Genomic DNA, 27854 nt, shown 5'->3' with positions numbered 1-27854 from the left:
ATGAGGTAAAATTTGTGGTGGTTTTGTTAAAAAAAGAAAAAAAGAAGAAGAGGCAAATGTAATTTCAAAAACAGGGAATTTTAACAAAGAAACCTGGGGCTTTCAAGCAAAATAACTATTAAATTTTTGTTTTTTTAGTTTTTCCCTATAGTACTAAATTGTACTTGTATATCTATAGGATGCATGAAGAAAGAAATGAGCACGTGCCTCCTATTCAAGCGGACAGAAATCTTCCTGGCAACATGAAGTTCATCTATGAACTGTGGTTTGGCATATATACATATATACTAACCCTAAAATAAATTTTAAAGAGCCAAAACTTGTTTCTTGTCCAGATGTTTCCATCTTATATAAATAATGGCAATCATCTTTAGGAAGATAATTGATTAGAATTTGTCTCAGATATCAGTATCAGAGAATTAGGTTAAGAATCAGATAAAGATTTTAATCCATATTGATTCCATTTTCTTGTAGAGTCATATTCTAATTTTTTCTAAATTTCTGTCAGCTCCTGTATTTTGCTTTAATTACGTGAACTGGACCAATAACTTTTTTTTTTTTTTCCTGTTGTTTTTAAAGAAATACACTGCAATTCATTTTAGGGTTAGTATCATTTCTAGAACATAAATGGGAAAAAGATCAAGATAAAGATGTTTTTAGAATTGATGGAGATTCCTGGAAGAGGAAACACTGGCCTATTATTTTGGGGACTACTTTTGGTTTTGCTGCATTTTATTTTTTGAAACGTCACCAGACATCAGTTGACTTGTCAAGACCAATCTAAACCACTGGGTATATACGTATATATGCAAACCAGTTCATAGATGAACTGCATGTTGCCGGGAAGATTTCTGTCCGCTTGAATAGAAGGCATGTGTTCATTTCTTTCTTCATGCAGTTGGCAAGTATGATCTGAGTCCTCTCTAGATATTGGGCTTTGTTCTGATCTGGGGGAGACAGTGGTGCATGCAGTAGACCTAGCTCCTGCCATCCTTGTTCACACAAACTGGTGGTGGGAGAGACAGAGACTGCAAGGCGTTGGGGTTTCCTTGGGGATGGTCACATGCTTGGGTCTGAGCATTTGACCTTTTCTCCTTGTGTGGAGGAAACATGAGAGCTGGGACTCCCACTGCCTCCAGGTCTGAGTTCCCAGTACGCAGAGAAAGATACAAGATCGCAGGAAGCCACAGGAGCTTGATTTCCTGTCTGCCCTTGGTGATCATAGAATTGTTTCCAAACTCAAAGTGCTCACTCCGAAGCATGCTGTAAATTAAATTAAATATACATACACCCTGGGGATGGATATACCCTTTACCTTCCTCACTAAAAGCAAATCCCCTTCTTGAACAGGTCTGTGTGAGGGTTATGCACTATTATTGTCTATGCTAAGTGTTATAGTTGGAGGTGATAGCAGGTTTCATGTTGTTCTTCCACTGTTGAGGAGCTTTTTGTAGATGATGGGTGCCTAGTGTTTTTTTAAGTCTTATTCTTGGTGTGTGCTTTTTTTTTTTTTTTAAATTGAGGTGAAATTCACATAACATAAAATTAATCCTTTTAATGCGAACAGTTTGGCTTTAGTTCATTCATAATGTTGTACAAATGTTAACTTCTGTCTGGTTCCAGAACATTGTTGTTACCATAAAACTTCTGCCCATTAAGCAGTTACTCCATCCCCTCCCTCAGCCTCTGGTAACTGCTGTTGAGCTTTCTGGCTCTGTGCATGTATCTGCTCCTGGATAGATCGTATGGCTAGAATCATACAATGAGTGACATTTTGTGTATCTGTGGTGTAAACTTTTTGTTACATAGGAAGTCTTGTGTTTTGGCTTGACATTTTTAACGGGCTTTGGTTGTAATTAACTGAAATTTAAAAAAAAAAAAAACATTCTCCTATTCTCCCTTAGTATATGTTGGCTCAGTTCACAAGCCCATGCAGAAACCTTTCCTGGCCATCAGCGCAATTGGAAAGCCTGTGTAAGACCAGACCCATTGAAATGTGAAAAAGACAACCTCGTTTAGACAATACTGTCCACCTTCACTTCCCCTGCAAACATCAGTTCCTGTCCCTCCCCGTATATCAGACTTAGGTGTGACAGAGCCTTAGAGATGTCTTCTACCGGCTCAGCCCTCTCACTCCATGGGTGACAGTGTTGAGATTTATCTAGCCCTGGATACTGTTGAGCTGAACATCCAGACCAGCATGTGTTCCCGTTCTGCAACTGCTTCTTGCCCTTTCTCGCCTGCTGGAACCCAAGCCTGGGTCCACTCTGAGGAACGCAGCCTGAGCAGTGGCAACAAATGCTTCACAGATCATTCAGAGATGCCATGGCCAGGGGCAAGGTCAGCTGTTAATTGTGCCGTGAAGACATTTTCCTTAATGAGGCTGTCCTTTGTGACTGGCTGCTTTGGACACTAGATCTGGCTCATGGTGCCATCTCTGAGAGTGCACAACACACCACATTCACCTTTGCTTCGGAAGAGATTCCATCTTTCCTAGCCACTTCTCTTATGGACTTTGCAAACAAACCTCTAATTAAACCTTCCATGTTCTTCCATGTATCATTATTGGATATTTGGCCATGACCTGAAAGGCCAGATTCACCAAAAATTCATTAACTTGGAGATCTGAAGTTTTGCAGAAAGTGTGGCGCTCATTCAGACAGGTGTTGCCATGGCGACAGTGCTGTCTGCAGTGGAGCTGCACTGGGACCTGGCTTCTGAAGGTTGATGATGGCACCGCAGGCAATACTCAGGGACTAGATTAAAAAGAAGATGATTGAGGCAAAGGTCAAGGGGAAGAAAACCACTAACTTCCTTTATTAGGAAGGGATACCCGTGGATATATCAAATGAAGTTTGTAATACCAGGCGCCACCTTAAACAGGAGCACCATTGGAGGCCCAGTGTTCTTGGAAGGGCTCACCTCAGTCATCCTGCTGAAGCAAAATGAGGACCTGAGTTGTTCTAAGTAGAGTCAGCATGATGAGGAAAACTGGTCACCAGCCCGTGGCTCGGGGCTGGTGGGTTGGGGGTTTTAATAATGCTCCCTGCCTCTTAGGCTTGTCTTTAAAATGCACCAGGGGAACAATCCTGTATTTCCATAGAAATGCTTGGATCTTCAGACTGGTCAAGGGCTCAGGTTGGATCCAGATTAAAGGATGGACAGGAAAAGGCAAGAGTGACCTATGACCAGGATTTCCTCTGTGTTATTTATCTCTCTTTGTGGCTTCCCAGAGGGGCTCAGGGGTCACTCCAGCTTTCTTGCTGATGAGTGCAAGAATCAGAACTAAAACTCAGATCCCTAGTTGTCTCTGTAGTGGTACTCCATTCTGTCCTGTTTCCTTCACTGTAAGATGGGTTAGATGAGCCCTGTGTTCCTTCCAGCTTTGGGATCCTACCCATTTCTAACCTGTGAACACAATTATGAATGTCCAAGTGCTGACTTTCTAACTCTGCAGTGCAGTGGATAAAGCCAGGAGATGGTTGGTCTTCTAACTTTCCCAATCCATACATATCTTTCTAAACAATGAATCTGTGAGCTGAAGGAAAATAGTAATGTTAAGGGAAATTCTCTCCAACCAACCACTTTTCCTTACCTTTCTATTACATAATTAGATCTTAATTAAGACGGATTTTATGACATATTTCTTTAGTACCCAATAGTGCACATAAATGAGTATTTTATTTATAAACTGCAAATCTCATTTTAAAGAGTAGCATTCCAAGACTATAAGTGAATGTATTCTGGTTTATGAAATTCCACTCACATTCCTTATCAAGCAGCCTTTGCTTGGGGTTGTCTGGAGGAAGCTGTGGGTCCGTGGAGATGCTCCATATCTAAGAATTAGTACAGAACTCTGATTTGAGAGGAGGGTTGTCCTCTTGGATACAGGATGTTCTGATAAAACACGGAATTTAGAGTTAGACTGGATCAGCCCTTGTTTACTGACAGCCTGAGTTACTTTATCTCTAAGTGTTAGCTGACTTGTGTAGAAAATGGGAATGATGTCTAATAGGGATGTTGGGCACATAATTTGCGGTAAATGGGACACACCCGAGATAACGCCTAGGGAGCCCTAGAGTCACAGGAAAGGTTAGCTCTCCTCCCCCCCCCCTCCCCTGCCACGCTGGGCTGCAGAATGTACATACATTGAAACTGTCCAGCAGAAGCCTGCCTCTGCATCAGAATGATGACTCCATGCCTGGGGTCAGTTGGTAAACCTGGAGTTCAGTGAGTTTTCAGCCAAGTGCCTCTTCCAAGAACAAGTGTCCAGAAGATGGTCACTCTGACTCCACTATAAAACATCCTTTAACCAAATTAACACTCTGCAGTCTGTTTCTTACCTCCTTTACTATTATTTGTGTCACTTACCCCAGGAATATTTAAGCGAAAATGAAATGCATCCAAGAACACATAATGGAAAATTAAATGAGAAACCTGAAAACATTAAAAAAAAAATCACAAAAATTATAGCAGATTCACTATTATTAGGGTTCTTTTTTTTTTTAATTTTAAAGCTCCTTATCCTCAAATATACAAAGAAAGTCAAAGTTTCAGTAGTACTGTATTCTAGAAATATATTAGCCAAGCTCAGGAGGATTTTGCACAAACCAGGGCCAGAACAGATCCTTAAAGCATAGCCACTGAGCCTGGCATGGATAAGTATGTGACCATTCCATCCATCCAGCCCCCCATGAGTGTGGGAGCATCAGTCTGAAACACCCAGGTCATCTTGTGCCTGCTGTTTCCCCTGACGGCAGCTCCCCTTTGACCCATACATTGGGGCATTCAAGACAGTTGCTTGTAGGTAGATTTTTGATGAATCCCTTTCCAGCGGCTGTTCTGAAAGGACATCTAAAATGCCTACATGGAGAGGAAAAGTAACAAATTGTTCCTGTGTCTACTGATCAGGCCTGGAGGGATCTTACCTCATTTTAAATCATGAAACAAACATGTTTTTAAAATGGCAGAGCCTGTAGAATGAGCAACACAAAAGAAGGAAGAAACTGCACTGTAGATGGTGTTCAGATTTTCTTTAGAGAACAACAACAACAAAAGTTACCAGATTTTTTTGTTGTTTTTGGTAAAATTTCTAGATAACCTTCATCACAGGAAACAAAAAAAAATGAAAGGGGGGTGGTAAGGTAACCACATTGAGATAAAAAGGGAGTTGCTTTTGAGGCATATGAAAAGGGAGGTCCATGACCTAAGAAACAACTTTAATGGGAGATGTAATACTAGAATTAAAACTTGCAGGTAAGTAGTAAAGACCGGACATCACAGTGTAGAGAATTGATGTGATAGGAGGTAAACTGAGGGAGCTCTTTCAACACAAAGAGGAAAATAATAAGGAAAGATGGTAGATGGGGGAACCAAAGACTGAGAAAAGGATTCACAGATCATCAGTTTGCCAAGAAGGGACCATAAAGGAGTAGCTGCCCCATCAGTCAGCCCTATGGAGAAGTAGTTTTTTTTATTGCAGGAGTTCCTGCCTGCAGACCATAAAAACCACCTACAAAAGGCAGAATTTATGAGGGACTAACATCTGGATGTATTCTTTTAAAATTTTAAATTCAGAATTGATAAAGTCCTGTAAGCATTTTGTCTGGAGCAGGGTGCTAGCAGAGAGCAATCAGGCGGACCTCAGACTCGCCCTTCCCAGGGTGAACGCTCAAGAGCTGTTGGAACACCTGGTAGAAGTTGAACACAAAAAAGTCACACTGTTGCAGTTTTACCCCCAAGACAGTGTAGTTGGTCATATGTGAAAGCGCAGAGAGATGTTATCAAATGTAGAAAGGCTATAGAAACACCAGAGAATTTCCAAAAAACATTTTATGAACATGTATTCCAATAGACTGAAAAAAGATGACTCAAAGTCAACATGAACAGAAAGAATAAAGCAAATGTAACACGTCAGTTGAAGGTCTCAGGTAGTAGGTATTTGGACGTTCACTGTCTGATTCTTTTTATTTTCTCTGTATTGACTTACCATAATAAAGTACTGGGCAAAAATTCAGAAACAGTCATTAGTAGAAACATCGTAAATGAATAAAAGTATTAGGGCCTAGTATTTATTTAAATGTACGTCTGACCAATTGCTGTTAATATGGTTACAAACCAAGATCTCCCATCAGAGTATTATTACAACATTTAGAAACTAGAAACCAACTAGTGTTCAATGACAAAAATGTTAAATTGTCAAATAGAAAAAACAAAGTACAGGGCGCCTGGGTGACTCAGTTGGTTAAGCGACTGCTTTCAGCTCAGGTCATGATCCTAGAGTCCCGGGATCGAGTTCCGCATCAGGCTCCCAGCTCCACGGGGAGTCTGCTTCTCTCTCTGAACTTCTCCTCACTCATACTCTCCCTCACTGTCTCTCTCTCAAATAAATACATAAAATATTAAAAAACAACAAAGTACAAATTATAAAGTCCATTTATATAATTTTTCTAAGAAACATGATCACTGTATTATAAACAGATAATAAAGTGCCACTAGGCACAGAAAAATGATTGAAAAAATAGGTGAAAATGTTATTTCTTCTATTATCTTTAAACCTATGGTCTCCATTATTTTTTAATCAGAGGACTGCCAATTTCCAGTTAAAATAGGCTAGCCAGTAGATGCATATGGAATATTATACCAGGGTTGTCCTCACCCAGACCAGTTACTGGTAGGCGGCTTCTCAGGCATTGCTCAGGCTCACATTGCCAAGGAAACACCGAGTAAATAAAATGAATCCATAAATTACATAAAGCCCAAAGATCACCAACTCTCATGCAGCCCATCACTACGGCTCCTCTGGAATCTGGGTCCCCTTTGACCTCCCCTCACAGCGCATCTCATGGAGGGCGTGACTCTTTTCTGTCATCCTATTGTGTCTCCCTACTTTGCAGGATACACGGGCCATTGTTGTACTGCATCCATTTTGTCCCACTTACAGAAATTTTGCTAACAGGTGTTTGGGGGGACATGAATACCATGACCACATCCCTTTCTGTCAAAGAGATTGTTGAGGCAGAAGTTGAAGAAAACAGATCCGTGTGTTGTGATAAAGAGGGAGTCATTCACCTTCCCAAAGACATGCTTGTCCCTGTGGTTTCTGAACAGTACAGTTTGAGCAGAGGATAAGATATTGGTGTTTCCTTTAACATTTGGAGGGACATGACAAATTGAACCACATTAAACATCAAAGGTTTGAATTACTTTCAATGGTTTCATTCCTCTGGTTTCCCTGGATTATATTTAAAAAAACAAACAAACCAAAGAGCAGTCATGAATCATTGTAGTTTTTCCTAGAAGGTGTAACCTCTCTGGTATCAAGCAGAGTCCAGAAAATGTTTCCCATTTCTCAGTCTACTAAGAGCTAATAAATTGGACTCCATAAAAATGGTAACAAAAAGAGCAGTAACAGGGGCACTTGGGTGCCTCAGTGGTTTGGGCCTCTGCTTTAGGCTTAGGTCATGATCTGATTCCTTCAGCATCAGGTCCTGGGGTTGAGCCTTGCATCAGGCTCTCTGCTCAGTAGGGAGCCTGCTTTCCCCTCTCTCTCTGCCTGCCTCTCTGCCTACTTCTGATCTCTCTATCTCTGTCAAATAAATATATAAAATCTTAAAAAGAAAAAAAAAAGTGATAACAGTGTCACTGAAACCCTTTTTGTGACCTGTCTTTATCTGGAGATAACACCTAATCCAAGCAAATGGGATCCTATTTTCCATTGCATTTTTATGCTGTTCTGTGTTTGCAGTTGGTAAATATACATTAGAAATATTTCAGTAAGAGTGGAAAATGTACAAAAGATTCCAGGCTTATGCTTTACAGGGAGGGTGACCTCTGATTTTCAAAGCTATTCTGGAGGCAAAAAGAGAGGAGGGAATATAGATAGTAGACAGGCCTTCTCTGTTTCTGTAACATTTTTAAGGTCTGTAAAATCAAAGTTTGTACTTGATTAGAGAAATAGGACTTCGTTACTAATGGACTCAGAGAAGAAGGAAAGGATGTTAATTTCTTCCCTTTTCCAAGTAGGTCATTCAAAATGCTTGGTTTTTCCACGCTGTAGTCAAAGTGCCAGTTTCCTTAGCTCCTTGCCTTCACTAGAATTGTTAATTTCAACCTTGGTGATTTTTATTGGCCCTTATCCTTCTGTCCCTTTTTTGTGTATATGAGAGAGGTCAGGTAAATTGCTGCCAGGTGAAAGCTGGGGTATTTGCTCTGAGTTCAGCAAGCATCACAGTGTGAACAGACAGGGCCCTTGGCCTCCCCCTGTTGGTGGTCAGCATCACAGCAGCCGCAGTGTCCAGCCTAAATCACATCCAGCCAATGATGGCTGTTTGAATTACTTAGGTGATGACATATTGCAATAGTAAAGGAGATACAATCAAATTGATGGCTATTTAGAGTACCAGAGATAAATCGGACTCATCATTAACATTCTATATGTATAGAGAGATTTAAATTATTTTTGGCAACACCATTAATACTTAACAGAAATATATTCTCTTCTGGACATACTCCCATTCAGTTGGGAGTAAAGTCCAATCACTAATAGTATGTGATTGGTACATTTATGTATGGGAGGATTTATGCATAATCATTTGGGGGAGTAGCCTATTAAACATCATAGTGGTTGCTTTTTTACCTGTAACTATGTGTATATGTGCTGTGCTCTGTGTGCGTGTGTGTATGTGTTTGGTGGTGTGCACTGTTCTGTTTGCCCATACCATCTGCATGATATATAGTCTATCTGGTTTTCAGCTGTTGAAACCAGGGAAATGTTCACTCCATAGGTGCAAAATTTCCAAGCAGATGGAAAGCATAGATAACTCGGAATTATGATGGCACCACTTTCTACATTTGAGCCTGAAAGTCCACTGTATGCACTTTATTTATAGTTTGATGTGCAAGAATTTTGCTAAGTAATTCTTGGGATCCTGGAGCAAGCCTGTTGATTTCTTCAACAATAAAGCTATGAACAGTTATTCATCTTCTTGGAATGAAGAGGATGATCTTCTTCATTATCTGGTTCTTACTCTTTTTTAATTATTTTTAACTTTATTTTTTCAGCATTCCAAGATTCATTGTTTATGCATCACACCCAGTGCCCCATGTAATCCATGTCCTCCTTAATACCCACCACTAGGCTCGCCCAACCCCTCTCCCCTCCAAACTCCCCTCCAAAACCCTCAGTTTGTTTTTCTGAGTCACATCCATACAAAGACCCGTGTTTATTTAAAACAAGAGATGCAATTATCTTAAACTTTTAACTTTCTATTAGGGGGATTGTCAGTCATTCACAAAAATATGAATCCCTACTTCAATAGTTGTTAGCATTTAAATTTGCTTTAAATGAATGTATTATAACTCATATAATTGATTACTTTTTTGAACCCAGTACCTTAAAGACAGGATGAAAAAAAAAAAAAGAAAGAAATGGTATATCATGGGCATGACTACATTTTGGATCATTGTATACTTTGCATGAGCCAAATTTCAATGAGAGACAAGTACATTTCAAAGAATATGGCCATATAACAAAGAGTACAGCTGTGAGCAGTATTTTTCATCCCTGAAGTAAAATATGTTGTAGAAAAATGTATTCTGTGGCAGGTAATTTTTCTTTATTACCTATAAATTTGAGTCAGAAGAAAGGTGTTTTATAAAGACGTCTTGCTTTGAGAGTAGGTATGTGGCTCACGTTCTCTATCTCCCACTTATGATGCCCATTCTGCGGGCACTGCCCACTGCTCTCGGTCTGACAGTCAGTATCCGTGATACTGGAACTTTCCTAGCCCAACAGAACAACTGGGGAGAATTTATTCCACAGAGAAGAGGAAGGGCTAATGTTAATCACATCAGATAACAAGATGAATTTTTGAAATACATATCCTGGGTATATTATATAAGCTCAACTGATTACTCTTTTTTCCTCAGCCTTTTCTGATTTGAGCTTCTCAAATCAGGCCTGCCACACCGATGTTAGAGTCTTAGATGTGTGTTTGGCAACCAGTCTGCCTAAAGCTAACACTTCTGATTGCACTTTCTTTAATTATTGCAAGTTTTAAACACTACTTACAGCTCTTCTTTGGACTGTGTGCAGCCTTAGAAAATTCTCATTTTTTAAATTTCACTCCTATTAAAAAGACCCCAAATTTTAATCAGCTTTTATTATAATGTGCATTTCATAACAAAAAATGACTTGCCCTTCCTTCTCAAGAAGTCTAATTGAGAAAATTCCCCAATATATTGCTTTTCATGAATGTGATTTAGCTTTGGGGACCTTTCCCATGAAGATTTTAGAGTGTAGACTGAAATGCGGTTTTTCTAAACTCTGATTTTGCACGATGAGGGTGCCTTTCTTACATAGCTTTTTTCCATGATCCAGGTTTTGGGGAAAGACGCCTTCCATTTCGTGACTTCAGTGTCTTCAAGGTCTTTGTGACCATCAGCTTTCAGGCAACAAAAGTAGAAAGAGCTGGTAAAATCCAAGTCTCTCAAATGACATAGGTCACTTCCACTCAAATTCCATTTGCTGAACGTAACTGCAAGGAGAGCAGAGGGCTGTCATGTCATTGGGGGCCCAGAATGAAGGGTAGGGGTTTTTTTTGTTGTTTCATTTTTTCATTTTATTTTTTAAGTGAAGTAGAACGGACACACAATGTTCCATTAGTTTCAGGTGTACAGCACAGTGATTGCACAGGTCTGTATGTTATGCTCCACTCAACTCAAGGGAGCCACCATCTGGCAACAGACAGCTCTCTTACAGTAGCGTTGGCTAGGTTCCCTATGCGGTGCCCTGCATTCCTGGGGAAGAGCAGTCAGTTCTGATAGATGGAGGGCAGACTCTGCCCTGCCAGAATCCTGAGCTTCTGTACCTTCCACAGAGCTTCCACATCTGATGAGCCTCCCCAGAATGGCCCGAGGTGAAAGGGCTGGGGCTGGCTCTTCTTGAGGCCCCATACAGATACAGACACAGCCTGTCTGGTATCCGGGCTGCAGGTCATACCTGGAACGGACGCCACTGTGACACCTGGAGCCGTGGTGTTGGCTGCCGAGGAGGCTCCAGTGGAGGAAACAGAGATGGAGAAGGCAGCTCTTCCTGCTGGGGAAGGAGCAGGTGTAGAGGAGACCAGGACTGATGCTGACACTATGGAGGCCATAGATCGTGACATATCTCAACCAGAAGAACCAGAAGCAGCAGCCCCTCAGGTGAGTGAACAGGGAAAAGGGAGGCTCTGGGAGGAGGTGCCCTGGTTGGAATGCTATGTAATGGAGAGTGCTGGTAACAGCTCTGGGGGCAGAACAGGTTTGTGGCCATTGTGTGGTAACGTGGTTCACCAAATATATATGTATATATATAAAAATATATGTATTTATGTATATTATGTATAATTTAATATTCATATTTTTATTTAATATTTTTATTTTTATTATATTCCTTATATAATAAAAATATAAATAATATAAACAAAATAAACTTAAGGTATATAAAATTACACATATATAATGTAGTATATTTAGTATATTTATATGTAGTATATTTAGTATATTTATATTTTTGTTATTATTTAAGTATTTGTATATAAGATTGTCAGCAAGAGACTGAGCTTGGCTTTCTCTCAGTGTCAGCGTTGCAAGGTTCACACACGCCTTGAGTGATGGAGAAAAAGAAGAATGCACAGATGATGTAAGCATGAGATGGAGCGAGCAGGAAGAGAATGTGGTCAGATGGTGGGATATTATATGGATTATGTGAGAAAATGACCATACAGAACTTAGCCCAGTGCCAGGCACGTGGGGAGAACCCAATATTAGTAGTTACATCCTATCATTATTAGTAGTATTTAGGAATTATTGTTATAGTTATAGCCCTTCACATCCACCATTAGGGAGGCTCCTTTCAGCAAAAGCTCATCCCTGTTAGCATATTTGAGAGGCCAACAGGTCATTAAATACATACATGAAGTTGTTGGACTAGGGCCAGTGCCTCACTTCTTCAGAGAACTGTTTGTTCAAAGTTCACAAATCCATATAGTCCATGATGTGGGGGGCACACAGCAAGGGCAGCTCTAAACCACACCGTTGGTCTAGACTCCAGAAAGTAACAATGAAAATTAGGCTCTCAATGTGATACTCTCCTTTGTCCTGATTTTACCCATAAGAAATTACCACCAAATCTCTCCAGGGTTACTCAAAAAATGATCCCGTTCATCCCACTAGAAAAACAGCAGTATTGGTATTTTGGAAATAACTCAAAAATATGTGCCATTTCTTCCTGAGATTTTTATCACAATGCCAGAACTGTTTTGTATTATATTGTTAGATTTGTTGGAAAAGTGTATTATTTTCTCCAAATTGAAGAATGGAAGTGCTTAAGCTCACTGATATCCAAGGGAATAAACATCTCCAGACTTCCATTATGCTAGTGAAATTCTTCTCGTCACTCATCTTTGTTTGTTACCAAATAGGAAGGAGATCTTGATCCTTTGTTCTGTCACACCCCCTTCCCGTGTAGAGTCCTCGGAGGAGTGATTGCTGGGAATTGTCATCCCTCCAGCTCTAACTGCAGCTTGAGCTCTAAAGACAACAAGCCAAACAGATGCAGATTTAAACACTAGCCAGATCTGTACAAACAATCTGGTTGGAGGCTAGTCAGGAGTCCCATGGCCTCTGGAAGAAAAGCAGTCATAAGAGGTTCAATGTCAGCTTCAAGCATTGTTAGGACTCAGTGGGACAAGAGTAGACCACGGCAAAACTGAGGCCATTCTTGGGACCCTACTGGATTCCCCTTCCGGAGGGCCCCTCCCTCCGCTCTCCCTGTAGTCTCGGATCTTTTTCCCAATTTCCATAGAAACCCCACTTTTCACAAAGGGCCTGACTGCTCAAGGATCCAGAAATTAATCCCATTAAAGGTTTCTGTCTCAGGAGAGAGAGAAAGTTGACCATGTCAGGAGGAACGTCCTGCAAGGCTTGAGGCCCAAAGGTTTTGGCTAGGTTTGAGGAACAGTGGGTATTTTATGGAAGGGAGCATGTGGGGAACGTGGGAGCCAAGGAGAGTACGTCAGGGATAGAAGCAAAGCACAGTGCACCCGAGGACGCAGAAGTCTTTCTTCCCAGCCCCTGCTCAGCACCACCACATTTTTCTTCCTCCAGGAGAAGGTCATCCCTTCAGTCGTCATAGAGCCCGCCTCCAACAACGAAGGAGAGGGAGACCATGAAGTCCCCACAGGTGCAGAGTCCATGGAAACACCTGGTGCCCCGGCTCTTCCCGGGCCCGCTAGTGAGCCCCCAGAGTTGGCTGCAGAGCCCAGAGCCAGTGAGGACTCCCAGCCACTGCCCTCCACTCCAGCAGCAAGTGAGGCATCTCAAGATGTGCCTCCCGGCTTCCTCTACAAGGTCTTGTCATTTTGTCTTGTTTTAATTGGGTGGCCATTCATCCTTCCTTTTCTTTGAGGCCCCTTTGCTGGAACCTTTGGTTTTCGGATGTTTGCATTTGTATTTTTTGCAATAGGTATTCCTTCTCTGTACTGCTTTCCCCACATCACAGTGTAAAATGGCAGGATTTCTGGGCTTCTGGACAAGCAAAAACACAGGAATGACTTTCCATCTCTTTCAGCAATCCATAGTTAAAAGAATGTTCGCCACAGGATAAATGGTATGCCCCTTGGTAGTGAGTGGGTGAATTCTCTGCACACCCTCTACCCCCAAAGTGCCCTCTCCTGCTCCTCTCCCAGCCCTGTGAGTCCCTCCAGCCCTGGACTCAGACCAGGGCTTTGAAATCCTCCTTGCATGCATCCACCGGGGGCTGGATTATACACCAGCTGGCCGGGGCGCACCCCGGCTTTTCTCCTTATCTGCAGTGTGGCCTGAGGAACATCACTTCTCTGTCTGTGCTCCAGTTTCTCAGTTGGAAAGTGAATTGGGGAATAAGCTAGTCATTTCCAGCTCTGACATTTTATGATTCTATATAAAAAATATACATTTTAATAGCCAATCACGTGATCTCTGGGAGTAGGGCTGAGGGGAGGGACATGGGAGAAATAAACGGCTCATAGCTCCAGCGGGGTGAGTATGTGGGTCATTATGGTGCTCTTTCTGCTTTTGTTTCTCAGAATTTTTTATGATTAAATTTTAAGGAAATCTTTCAAAAAGGGGGGAAAGGGTAGGGGAGAGGACAGGGATTTTTTAACAGTATATGCTTGCAATGAGTGGTAGATAAGCCCTAGAGATTTAATGCACAACGTGGTGAATATAGACAATAATATTGTATCATAATCATCAAATTTGATCAGAGACTAGACCTTAATTATTCTAGCCACTAAAAAGAAATGATAAATACATACCGTAATAGAGGAGCTCAGTATTGCTACAATGGCATCCTCTTACAGTATACAAATGTATCAAATTAGCATCTGTACCCCTTAAATTTGCACAATTCTATATCTCAAATATATTTCTATTTTAAATTTTAATTTATTTACAAAATAAATATAAATAAATAAAATGAAATTTATGTATTTATTGATAAAATTATTAATTAATTGATTGATTGATTAAATCTCTACACCCAACTTGGGGCTCAGACTCACAACCCCAAATCAGGAGTTGCATGCCTTTCCAACTGAGCCATCCAGGCACCCCAAATATATTTCAATTTTAAAAAAAGAAGAAAAGAAACAGATGGATATGGTTTAAAGGTTAAGATAGGAAATTTTTAAAGAAATTGATTGCAGGCTTTTATTAAGTAGTAATTCCCATATAATGTGGAAAGTGATGACTTTTCCCATTATTTTTAAAAATGTTATATGTGCCATTTTATTTATTTTTATTTTATTTTATTTGTGGGGAGGGTCAGGAGAGTGGCAGAGAGAGTGGGAGAGAGGATCTTAAGCAGACTTCATGCTCAGAATGGAACCCAACCTGGGACTTGATCTCATGACCCTGAGATCATGACCTGAGAGCCAAAGCCAAGAGTCTGATACTTAACCAACTGTGCTACCAGGTGCCCCTGATTTTTCCAGTTATTAAGTACTTGACAGAAGTGAGGTTAGAGGAACTTTCTGCTAGACACTCTCAGTTCGAGTTTAAAAATGAACAATAATAAAACATCAACGATAATAAAATGTAAATATGTAACAAAAATATGACAAAATTTAATTAACACATGACGTTTCAACTCTTGCAGAAGGCATTGCATTACTAAACGTACACGCAAATTGTCACAATATCAGTCTTCAAGGATTGGACGTTTTAAGTAATCAAGACCTCCTTTCTATGTTTAGAGGTCTTCTCCCTTGGGGTATGCTGGGATCATTGTCTTCCTCATCCAGCAGTACCTGCTGACAGTCTGGCTGGGAGACTTCAGTGTTACATTTCCTTTTGCTTTTAAAATAGTAAATTCTTTTAAAATCTTTTGCAGGTGGAAACACTGCATGATTTTGAAGCAGCTAATTCTGATGAACTTACCTTACAAAGGGGTGACGTGGTGTTGGTGGTCCCCTCAGACTCAGAAGCTGACCAGGTAAGGAGAGATTGAAAGGTTCTACGGGCCATGTTGTTGTTGTTGTTTTCCCTGAGGGTCACTGGGACACAGTGAATAACTGAAGACATTTTCTATTTTCTGAGATGTTGCATGGCAGCTCTGAAAAGGGGTTAAGGTTTATGAGCACATGACAAGGCTAACTGTAACTCTTTAGAACACCTCTTTTAGGATATTGTTATGTATTTCTCTTGAAGATTTTATTTAGGAGGGGCAGGAAAAGATGGCAGAGAATTAGGAGACCCTATTTCAACCGGTCCCCTAAAGTGAGCTAAATATCTACCAAACACTCTGAACACCCATGAAATCAGCCTGAGATGTAAGATTATACACTGCTGGATCTCTACAGGGACAGAAGACATCAGTGGTGAGGTAAAGCAGAGTGGGAATGCTCAGACTGATATAGGAGGATAAACAGAAGGGGGAGGGAGCCACCAGAAGCAACCCTTTGGAAAGTATATCCCAATACGAAAGTGCCCTGTGGTTGGGGACAAGCATTAACTTGGAGTCTGGTTAAAAGCACTCAAAAAGAACAAAAGATCTTAAGGGACAACTGGTGGACAGGTGGTCACGGTCATGGGCCTAAGCCCACGTACCCAGGTCAGCCACTGCTGGTGACCACCCATGCCAGAGAGAGTCCGGCGGAACCTCCGGTCTTTGGGCTTGCGGCTTTTGGCTGCTTGCACCACGGCTTGGCTGGGTGCACTCCTGTCCACACCTGAGAGAGCCTGGTGTGGGTGCCAGCCGGCGGTCTCTGGGACCAAAGCCTTCCACGACCAGCCAAGGGTCTGGACAGTCCCATTCCGTGCCTGAAAGAACCCAGCATGATCTCTGGTTAGGATCCCTCTGCAGCAGCCTTCGCGAACTGCATGACCACTGGTCGGAGTGCACCTGGCAGTGGGCCTAGACTCAAGACAGCAGTCCCAGCAAAGGCAGCCACCCGCAGTGGGCCCTGTAGACCAATATAGCTTGTGGTATTAGTGGCTCAGGGGTGCAGAGACAAGCCAGGGCTTTGGGTGATCACTGGGATGGTGGTGACTTGGGGGTGTGCACTGCCTGAGGGAGGTTGTGCTGTTCAGTAGAGTTTGCATAGGGGGAGTCTGTGTGTTCTGGACCACCCAGAGGGGAGCAGACTGAGGCTTCTCTCTGAGGCGGAGGTCTGGATGCAGACATATTCTTTCTTTGCTCTGACCCCCTGAAAGGCCACAAAAACCTCCAGAGAACCAAAGCCTGAAAAACCAGTTTCCACAGGGCCCAGCCCCTTAATAACCTGAAGGGCGACTCAACCCAAGCAAGACTGATAGAAGAACAGCGCAGCAGGCCCCTCCCCCAGAAAGCAAGCCAAAAGAAACCTCCAAGACAGAAAGGGCTGGCAGGGCACTAAATGAGAAGAACATGCAGCCAAGAACACTTTATTCAGCAGGGTTGACATTTAAAATGGTTGGAGAGATTAAGAACTTCCATGACCAGCAACATTTAAAAGAGTATATGACCACCAAGCCAGCACTACAAGAAATATTAAGGCGGGTGTGTGGGGGGGGTTCTATAAAAGAAGGAAAAACCCATGGGTGACAGAACAGAAGTTTACAGAGAGAATCTGTACAAACAAGGACTTCACAGGCAACATGATGTCAGTAAAAACATATCATTCAAAAATCACTCATAATGTGAATGGCCTAAATGCTCCCATAAAATGGCACAAGGTTACAGATTGGATAAAATGACAGGACCTGTCCATATTCTGTCTACAAGAGACATATTGGGAACTTAAAGATATACCCAGACTGAATGTGAAGGGATGGAGAAGCATCTTTCATGCCAGTGGGTCTCTAAAGAAAGCTGGGGTAGCAATTCTCATATAAAATCAATTATAGTTTAAGCTGAAGACTATAGTCAGATACAGAAGGCCACTACATCATTCTTAAAGGATCTAGCCACCAAGAAGACGTAACAGTAGTAAATATATTTGCCCCCAACATGGGAGCAACTACATAAGCCAACTGTTAATCAAAATAAAGAGTCCTATTGATATGAATACATTAATTGTAGGGGATCGTAACATATCACTCTCAGTAATAGATCATCCAAACAGAAAATCAATAAAGAAACAAAAGCTTTGAATGACTTTGGACCAGATGGACCTCATAGATATATACTGAACATTCCACCCTAAAACAACAATACTCATTCTTCTTCAGTGCACATGGAAGTTTCTCCAGAATAGACCACATACTGGGTCACAAATCAGGGCTCAAAGGATACCAAAAGACTGAGATTATTCCCTGCATATTCTCAGATCACAATGCACTGAAACTGGAACTCAACCACAAGAAAAAATTTGGAAAGAACTCAAACACTTGGAAGCTAAAGACACCCTGCTTAAGAATGTTTGGATCAACCAGGAAATCAAAGAAGAAATTAAACAATTCATGGAAACCAATGAGAATGAAGACACATTGGTCCAAAACCTATGGGATATGGCAAAGGTGGTCCTAAGAAGGAAATACATAGCCATCCAAGCCTCGCTCAAAAAAGTCTGAAAAACGTAATATACACCAGCTCTCTTTACATCTTAAAGAACTGGAAAATCAACAACAAATTAAGTCAGCCCCATGCACAACAAGGGAAATAATCGAGATTAGAGCAGAGATCAATGAGATAGAAACTAGAGTTACAGTAGAACACATCAATGAAACTAGAAGCGGTTCTTCAAAAGAATCGATCAGATCGATATACCACTGGCCAAACATATATAAAAGAAAAGAGAGAGGACCTGAACTAATAATATGAATGAAAGTGGAGAGATCACGATTAACACCAAGGAAATAGAAACAGTCATCAGAAATTATTATCAACAGTTATATGCCAGTAAGTTAAGCAACCTAGAAGAAATGGAAGCATCCCTGGAAACCTATAAACTTCCAAGACTGAAAAAAGAAGAAATTTACAGCTTGAATAGACCAATATCTAGTAACAAGATTGAAGCAGTGATCAAAACCTCTCCAAAAACAGGAGCCTGATGGATTCTCTGAGGAATTCTACCAAAAATTCAAAGAAGAAATAATAACTATTCTGAAGATGTTTCCAGAAATAGAGACAGACGAAAAACTTCCAGGCTCTTTCTATTAAGCCAGCATTACCCTGACCTCCAAACCAGGCAAAGACCCCATCAAAAAGGAAAATTTTAGAACAATATCCCTGATGAATATGGATGCTAAGATTCTCAAGATCCTAGCTAATCAGATCCAACAGTACATTAAAAAATTATCCACCCTGACCAGGTAGGATTTATCCCTGGGTTCAACATTTGCAGATCAATCAATGTGATAGAACAAATCAATAAGAGAAGAGAACCACATGTTCCTCTCAGTTGATCAGAAAAAGCATTTGACAAAAAACACACCCATTCCTGATTAAAACACTTCAAAGTATAAGAATAGAGGGAGCATAACTCAACTTCATAAAATCCATGAAAAACCCACAGCAAATATCATTCTCAATGGGGAAGAGCTGACAGCCTTCCCTTTGAGATCAGGAACACAACAAGGATGCTCACTCTCACCGCTCTTGTTCAACATGGTACTAGAAGTCCTAGCAAAGGCAATCAGACAACAAAAAGAAATAAAATGTATTCCAATTGGCAAAAAAGAAGTCAAGCTCTCTGTCTTTGCAGTTGACATGATACTTTATATGGAAGACCCAAAAGACTCAATCTCTAAACTACTAGAACTCATATAACAATTCAGTAATGTAGCAGGATACAAAATCAGTGCACAGAAAACAGTTGCTTCCTTCTACACTAACAGTGAAAATATAGAAAGGGAAAGTAAAGAATCGATTCCATTTACTATTGCACCAAGAACGATAAGATACCTGGGAATAAACCTAACCAAAGAGATAAAGGATCTGTACTTGAGAAACTACAGAACACTCATGAAAGAAATTGGAGAATACAGAAAAAGATGGAAAAGCATTTCATGCTCATGGATCAGAAGAATAAACATCATTAAAATGTTTATACTGCATAGAGCAATCTACACTTTAAATGCCATCCCAATCAAAATTCCACTGACATTTTTCAAAGTGCTGGAACAAACAATCCTAAAATTTTTATGGAACCAGAAGAGATCCCGAATTGCAAAGGAAATGTTGAAATAGAAAAACAAAAGTGGGGGCATCACGTTGCCTGATTTCAAGCTTTACTACAAAGCTGTGATCACCAAGAAAGCATAGTTCTGGCACAAAAACAGACATATAGACCAGTGGAACAGACTAGAGTGCCCAGATATGAATCCCCAACTCTGTGGTCAAATAATCTTCAACAAAGCAGGAAAAAATATCCAGTGGAAAAAAGACATTCTCTTCAATAAATGGTGCTGGGAAAATTGGACAGCTATGTATACAAGAATGAAACTCAATCATTCTCTTACACCATACAGAAAGGTAAATTCAAAATGGATAAAAGACCTCAATGTGAGGCAGGAATTGAACAAAATCAGAGGGGAAAACATAGGCAGTACCTCTTTGACATTGGCCACAGCACCTTCTTTCAAGACAGGTCTCCAAAGGCAAAGGAAACAAAAGTGAAAATGAACTCTTGGGACTTCAACAAGATCAAACACTTCTTCACAGCAAAGGAAACAGTCAACAAGTCAAAGAGGCAACCCACGGAATGGGAGAAGATATCCGCAAATGACACTACAGACAAAGAGCTGATATCCAAGATCTATAAAGAACTTCTCAAACTCATCACTCATAAAACAGATAATCATGTCAAAAAATGGGCAGAAGACATGAACAGACACTTCTCCAAAGAAGACATACAAGTGACTAACAGACATATGAAAAAATGTTCATCATCATTAGCCATCAGGGAGATTCAAATCAAAACCACATTGAGATACCACCTTACAACAGTTAGAAAGGCCAAAATAACAAGACAAGAAACAACGCGTGTTGGAGAGGATGTGGAGAAAGGGGAACCCTCTTACACTGTTGGTGGGAATGCAAGTTTGTGCAGTCACTTTGGAAAACAGTGTGGAGATTCCCTAAGAAATTAAAAATAGAGCTACCTTATGACCCTGCAATTGCACTACTAGATATTTACTGCAAAGATACAGATGTAATGAAAAGAAGGGCCATATGTACCCTAATGTTCATAGCAGCAATGGCCACAGTCACCAACCTGTGGAAAGAGCCAAGATGCCCTTCAACAGATGAATGGATGAAGAAGATATGGTCCATATATTTAATGGAATATTATGCCTCCATCAGAAAGGGTGAATACCCAACTTTTGTATCAACATGGATGGGACTGGAAGAGATTATGCTGAGTGAAATAATTCAAGCAGAGAGTCAATTATCATATGATTTCACTTACTTGGGGAGCATAAGGAACAACATGAAGAACATTAGAAGGAAAGGAGAAGTGGGTTGGAGGAAATCAGAGGGGGAGATGAACCATGAGACACTTTTGTTTCCCTTGCCTTTGGAGACCTATCTTGAAAGAAGGTGCTGTGGCCAATGTCAAAGAGGTACTACCTATGTTCTCCCCTCTGATTTTGATCAATTCCTGCCTCACATTGAGGTCTTTAATCCATTTTGAGTTTACCTTTCTGTATGGTGTAAGAGAATGGTCGAGTTTCATTCTTGTATACATAGCTGTCCAATTTTCCCAGCACCATTTATTGAAAAGACTGTCTTTTTTCCACTGGTTATTTTTTCCTGCTTTGTCAAAGACTGTTTGACCATAGAGTTGTGGGTTCATATCTGGGCACTCTAGTCTGTTCCACTGGTCTATGTGACTGTGTATTTTTGTAGGAAGAAGAATTCTGAATTGACTTTTATTTCTTTCACCTCTTTAAAGATGTTGTCCTGGGGCACCTGGGTGGCTGAGTGGTTAAGTGGCTCCCTTTGGCTCAGGTCATGATTCCAGGGTCCTGGGATTGAGTCCCACATCAGGCTCCCTGCTCCGTGGGGAGCCTGCTTCTCCTTCTCCCTCTGCCTGCCACTCTGCCTCCTTGTGCTCTCTATCTTTCTATCAGATAAATAAATATGATCTTTTAAAAAATAAAAAAAAAACGATGTTGTCCCATGGTTTTCTGTTTTCTGCTTTTTCTGACTAAAATTCAGCTGCCATTTGTTCACCATTGTTTCTGGTAAATGTGCCTTTTTCCCAGACCACTTTTAAGAATTTCTCTGTACCTTTGATTTCCATTGGTTCAATATAATATGCTTAGGCCTTGTATTTTTTGTAGTTTTCATGCTTGGGGTTCACTGAGCTGCTTAGATTTGTAACCTGATGTTTTTCATTATATTTTGAAGACTTTCAGCTAATTTTTCTTATATTTTTTTGGTGTCTCATTCTCTTTTTCCTCTTTTGTGATTCCTTAATTATTCATCTGTTGAACTTCTCAGTGTCTAAGACTGTCCTTTTTATGCACTGTTTCTTTCTGGTACTCTGGTTGGATTATTTTTATTGGTTTGTCTTCAAGTATAGTGACCTTTTCTTCTGCTAAGTTAAAATTGATTGTGAAGCTTATCCAGTAAGGTTTTCATTTCAGATGCTATACATACAGAGTTCTATAATGTTCATGTAGTTGTTTGTTTGTTTGTTTGTTATTTTAGTTGACATTTCTTTCCCAAAATTTCCTATCTATTCTTTCATGATAGCCACTTCCAGTGTTAGGTACTTGTAAATATTTGTAGTAGCTGCATTACTTTCCTACTGTTAACTCCAAAAACTAGCCCGTCTCCGCACACATTTGTATCAGTTGCCTTTTATCATTGGGATATATGTTCCTCTTTTTTCTCATATCCAGTAATTTTTTATTGATACTGGACACATTGCAGGGTCTGGATTCTATTTTTTTCTCTGAAGCTAGTTTCTTTCCCCCCTAGCAGACATGTAAGTTACTAGATAATTAGCTTTAATTCATGGAAGCTTTGTTTTATACTTTGTTAGGGTGATTCTGTTTCAATTTTGCCTTTACTTTTAGGGTGACTTCTTATTCCTGAGATACCCTTTACTTCCAAGGATGGCCCTTCTGGAATTTCAGTAGAAATCCTGAAGGTTTGACCAAGCTTCCTAACTTGGTGGGATTCAAACTTCAAACTGCCTCCTCTTCATTGGCAGGGCTTAAATTTCCTCTCAGCTGTATATTTATAAATTTGGGGGGCAGCTCAGGATTTTAGGGAAGTTTCTCTGCATATTTTGTAACATGCCTCTACAGATATCTTTTAAAATATCCCCCATAAAAATATAGCTGCTTGTATGTCTGGGTGACACAGCCTCTTAAGTTTCCAACTCCTGATTTCAGCTCAGGTCATGCTCTCATGATTATGAGCTTGAGCCCCATGTTGGGTTCTGTGCTGGGTGTGGAGCCTGCATTTCATATTCTCTCCCTCCACCCCTCTGCCCCTCCCCTTGCTCATGCCCTCACTCTCTCTCTAAAATAAGTAAAAAAAATTGTTAAAAAGTACAGCTGCTCTGGAAGCCCTTCACTCTTCCTTTTAATGTCCTGCATCAAACAGACTTGAGAATAATCCTCAGGGGGAAAGCTGTATTACCACAGATCTCATTCATCACAATTTTTTACTTTCCACGGTTAAATATTCTCCAGTTTTTGCCTGCTTTTGGTCACTGCTAGTGCCTTCAAATAATTGTTATATATGTCAACCCCATTGTTTGTAACAATCCCATTATATAACTTTTTATGCTGTTTTATGTCATTTCTATATATAAATAGTTGAATATATGTACATATGGATATATAAAGATATGTAGTTATTCTAGTGTTTATAAGTGTTTCATGCAGAAACACTTACCTGATACAAACTATTTGCCATTGCCAGAACTGTAAATCTTTCATCTATCACATACTTTAAGAAGTTAAAATTTAATTTTTCCTATTTGCCTTAGCTAGAGATTGATACTGATACTGGCTAATTGATACTGGCTAATGTTTTTCACTTTACTATATAAATTGTATTTCAGAATACACATGTTAGACTATATCTTGATTATGAGTTTGTGCCAGTTCTTAACTTTTTTCTTTATTGAAACAATTTTAAAATGCATGACTCTGCTTGGCTCCATTAGAATTTTCACTCATTGTAAATAAAGTCAACTATAGACACTTGTGGGGGAAAATATGGCCTTTTGATGCTGCCAGAGATTCAGAAAAAAATGAGTTATCATCTTTTATTTTAAGTGTAACTTTGCCTTTCACATATATAATAACATCATAATTTTAAAGAGGGCACTCTTCCTCCTAGTCAGTCATTATTATTGAGTCATCTTTTTCTCCGTTTTTCTTTTTTTTCCTGCCTTCAAAAATTGGCCTGTCTAAATGCTTATCTTACTAGTCTGTATAGCAGCATCAGTTTATAGTCTCAGATTACATCAAGAGGGAATGTATTCAGCTTCTTTGTTTAATTTTGGAGACCTCATTTTATCTGATGTACTTGAACTCTGTTGGGAATTGCTTCAGATTAAATCTGGCCATCCCTCATCCTAAGTGGGATCTGTTTCGTGGACTGGTTAACATAATCAAGACAAGTACTATAGGAATACATTAAGTGATTCAATGGAAACATACCCCGTTGCTAGTATTTGAATAGTATAGATTGGATAATGAATTCTTTTAGAAGCATTATACATTGTGTACTCTTACTTATGTCTGTTTTAATTGAACATTAAGGGAATGCAGTATTTTAATGGTAACCCTGCCAGTATCTTTATCTAGAGGCCTGTTGCCATTTTTGTCTTCTCTGAAATCTTTGTTGCCGAGAAAGGCAGGATTACACTTTTTCTTTCAGATGGAGTTGGTGTAATGTATTCTTGGTTATCAAAATACTCATAGTTTGGGGACTTTGAAATGCTAAATATTCATGGTGTGTAAAGAAGCATGATACATAACTACGGTCTTAATTACATTAAAATGCTTACTTTTGTAGATACACACATGGGACCTAGAAGTCAAACTGTAAACTGCTTGTGATTATGGATGACTTTGTTCTTTGTTTCTTGTGTTTTTCAATTTCCTTTTATGCACATGTTAACTTTTAAAAAATAAATTTTTGGGGGCGCCTGGGTGGCTCAGTGGATTGAGCCGCTGCCTTCGGCTCAGGTCATGATCTCAGTGTCCTGGGATCAAGCCCCGCATTGGGCTCTTTGCTCAGCGGGGAGCCTGCTTCTCTCTCTCTCTCTCTCTCTCTCTCTCTGTCTGACTCTCTGCCTACTTGTGATCTCTCTCTCTCTGTCAAATAAATAAATAAAATCTTAAAAAAAATAAATAAATTTTTTAAAACCTAAAATATATATATATATATATATATATATATATATATATATATATATATATATATTTCCTGCTAGTTTTTGCATTATACAGTCTGTATGTTTCATGCTGTTACTTACACTTAGCCTTTTCCAGCCAGGCTCTGCTTATCTGCAAGAGGCCAAGGGCAAGTAACAGCCTCCATTCCTCATTTTACCGTATTATCTCTCAAGCTGAATGGCCACACATGGTGGTTTCAGTTTTCTTTCTGTGACTAAATGTCTTCATTCTTATTATGTTACTCCTGTAAGATGGACCAGTGTTTTGGAGGAATAATTGATAAAGTATACATAAAGACTATGTGAATGTTTCCAGCAAGAATATCATGACAACAAACTGCTTTATAGTTCATATAAACTTGAAAAATGAGAGATTATAACGGCAACAGCAGAGAGGATAGTACCCAGATCTAGTGGCTATTATTTGATAAGCCCTGGGTATGCTGGTTTATTTGGGTCACATGACGTGAGCTGGGGGCACAGAGTTCTCTCCTATAAGCCAGTCCTTCGGGATAGAATACAAAACCTCTCATGGCCTGGTCCACACTGTATTCTGACCTTGGTCCTCATGTCACTTTTTACTCTAACCTATGGGATAGGGAGCCTTCATATGCATTACATATTTTCACGTGGTGTCCTCTCTTTGCCTGGCTAGCAATCTAATCCTTTTCCTTAAGAACTCATGTCATAATCCAGTTAACATCAATGAGCTCTACTTTAGACAAAATTATACTATTTGTATTAACAGTTAGCTTTCACAGATCCAGAAAATAAATCATCTCAAATGTTTGTTGTTATTTATTTTTATTTTTATTTTTTTACCTAGCAACTTCCCATTGAACTATCTCAGCACACGGGCTTATATATAATGTAACATCCTGGTACAGGATCATCACACTAAATTACTTTGTTAACTGTTGGCAGTGCAGACTTTTCCAGTAGTTTCTTGGACCTTGAACGCCCTGTCTTTGTCTTGCAGGATGCAGGCTGGCTGGTAGGAGTGAAGGAATCAGACTGGCTTCAGTACAGAGACCTTGCCACCTACAAAGGCCTCTTTCCAGAGAACTTCACCCGGCGCCTGGATTAGGGCCAAGAATATTATAGAAAGAGCCCGGTTTTGGGGTTTTTAAACTTCTATGAAAACCCAAAGAGTTCACTTTTGCTGTTGCACTCTTAATGATGTACAGGTTAGTGCCAGACAAAGCTTGGAAAGATACCAGTGGAGCATGTGTGTAAGAAAAAAAAGGAAAGAAAAACAAGTAAATTACAGAAAAAGTCCTCACTGTCTCCCACATTATCCATAACAGGTTTCTTTGTGCTTTGTCCAAGCTGTGGAGACTCTTGTCCTTGATCCCTTCCCACCATTTCTAAAGTAGCTTTCTCCAGACCAGAACCTTCATTTCTCTGCACCAAGTGTATGGTCCTGAGTGGCTGCCCTGCAGAAGATGTGGCGAATTTTCCTGTAGTACAAGATTATCTTCCCCTGCACAGGTGTGAGCACGTGCTCTCTCTCCCTTTCAAGTTGACTGTGTTTCAAACTCAACTGCTGCACAAAACATTCTTTTCCAACACCTCCCTCTCTATATACATCTGGCCACACAGTTCCACATGCTAGTTGCCATCACTCTCAGATCTATGTGTATGCACGAAGCTACATATACATAGTTGCTTCCTTTCGTTCCATCATAGCTCTTTGCCTCCCAAGTGTCATTGATACATGCATTGCTCTTGCTCTATCTGGCATTAGAGGTGCAGTTTTGCTTCAGGGCAAAACCAGTCATCCTATTGCCAAAACAGTCGACAGTATCTGTGTTTTGTAATGTGGTTGTCAGGACACAGTGACAGATAGCATGTCATGGCTGCCATCCCTTTGGAGAAAGCAGAGGTTTGTTATTTAAGCTTCTAGCTGCTGTGGTTGGAGTTAAGCTAGTCGGGATGAGCAGCTCTGTAGTGTTCCCTTTTAAAGGTTGGCTGGCTGATGGGGCATCAAAGTCAACCCCCAAAGAACACTATTAAAAATAAAAGCTCCTATATATTTCCAACTCTTTATATTTATGCAACTCATCTTCTCAGATTGTCCTAAAACAAGATAGGTGATGTATGCTGTATCCACAGGTCATCTGTAACAGTTATGTTTTCAGTGCTGTGTCATTCCAAATAAACCTTTGGTAACCTCCAGCAATTACCTGCTTCCTTCTGCGGAGTCCTTTGTTTCACAAAGTTTGGTTCAGTTGGAGGCACTACTTGGAACAGGGTATGGATACTACGAATACTATGACACTGAAACAGGTTGGAGTTGTTATTTGTGCGGAAATCTGCTTATTCCTCTGGATTATGCTCCGGAACCTGCCTCCCTTCCCCAAAGCCCTTCCCCCCGGTCATTGTTGATCACCCAGCGATGACTACAGCACAAATAACAGCTGTGGACTGAGGCCCCTGGCAGGTGCCAGCTGTGACCCAACCATGTATCACCGAAAACCGGATGACCTTCATAATCAGCACTTTCCTCTACCACCAGCTCATTTTTTCAGTCACTTTTCTTTCTGCCATGTTGATGCTTGTAAATACTTTAAAACCTATAGATCACCTGGAATGGAAAAGTCAATTCACTGGGCCACTGTTCAGAGAAGAGAATTCTTAAAACAAACATCTTTTATTTGATTTACTCTCTTTCGTGCTGGTATAAACCTGTACACAATGTAAGCTGTTCAAGAGTGGGCATTATTAGACTCATGAATTTACTACGTGTTTCTGATTTGTGACACCAGTCTGGTGGATTACCAACTGGTGGATAACAGGGAAATAGCTGTTACTGATCCAGGATTTTTTCTAGGGGCTAATTGAGAGGAAAGCTGGATCATCATGAATGCTTCTTTAGCGCAAGAAAACAAGGAGCACTTCCCAGTAGCATAGCTGGTTATTAAACAAATAAATTGCAGCAATATGAGATTGATAATAAGAGGCTGCTTCTGATATTGG

At 40.3% G+C, this 27854-nt stretch overlaps 1 protein-coding gene across 2 annotated transcripts in view; it reads left to right on the top strand.

Moving 5' to 3' along the window:
• Positions 1-27057, top strand: part of AMPH (amphiphysin) — a 263695-nt gene extending 236638 nt beyond the window's left edge. For both annotated transcript variants that reach the window (XM_059170541.1, XM_059170540.1), the window contains 4 exons: positions 10996-11205; positions 13150-13392; positions 15416-15517; positions 25855-27057. In XM_059170541.1, the coding sequence (XP_059026524.1) occupies positions 10996-11205; positions 13150-13392; positions 15416-15517; positions 25855-25962 (663 nt within the window). In that variant the 3' untranslated portion in view covers positions 25963-27057. The remainder of the gene's footprint in view (positions 1-10995; positions 11206-13149; positions 13393-15415; positions 15518-25854) is intronic.
• The last annotated feature ends 797 nt before the right edge of the window (positions 27058-27854 follow it).

Source organism: Mustela lutreola, chromosome 4 (genome assembly GCF_030435805.1).
Source record: "Mustela lutreola isolate mMusLut2 chromosome 4, mMusLut2.pri, whole genome shotgun sequence".
In the NCBI taxonomy this organism is placed as follows: domain Eukaryota; kingdom Metazoa; phylum Chordata; class Mammalia; order Carnivora; family Mustelidae; genus Mustela; species Mustela lutreola.
The sequence above is the reverse complement of the archived record's forward strand: the minus strand, read 5'-3'. Positions and strand labels throughout refer to the sequence as shown.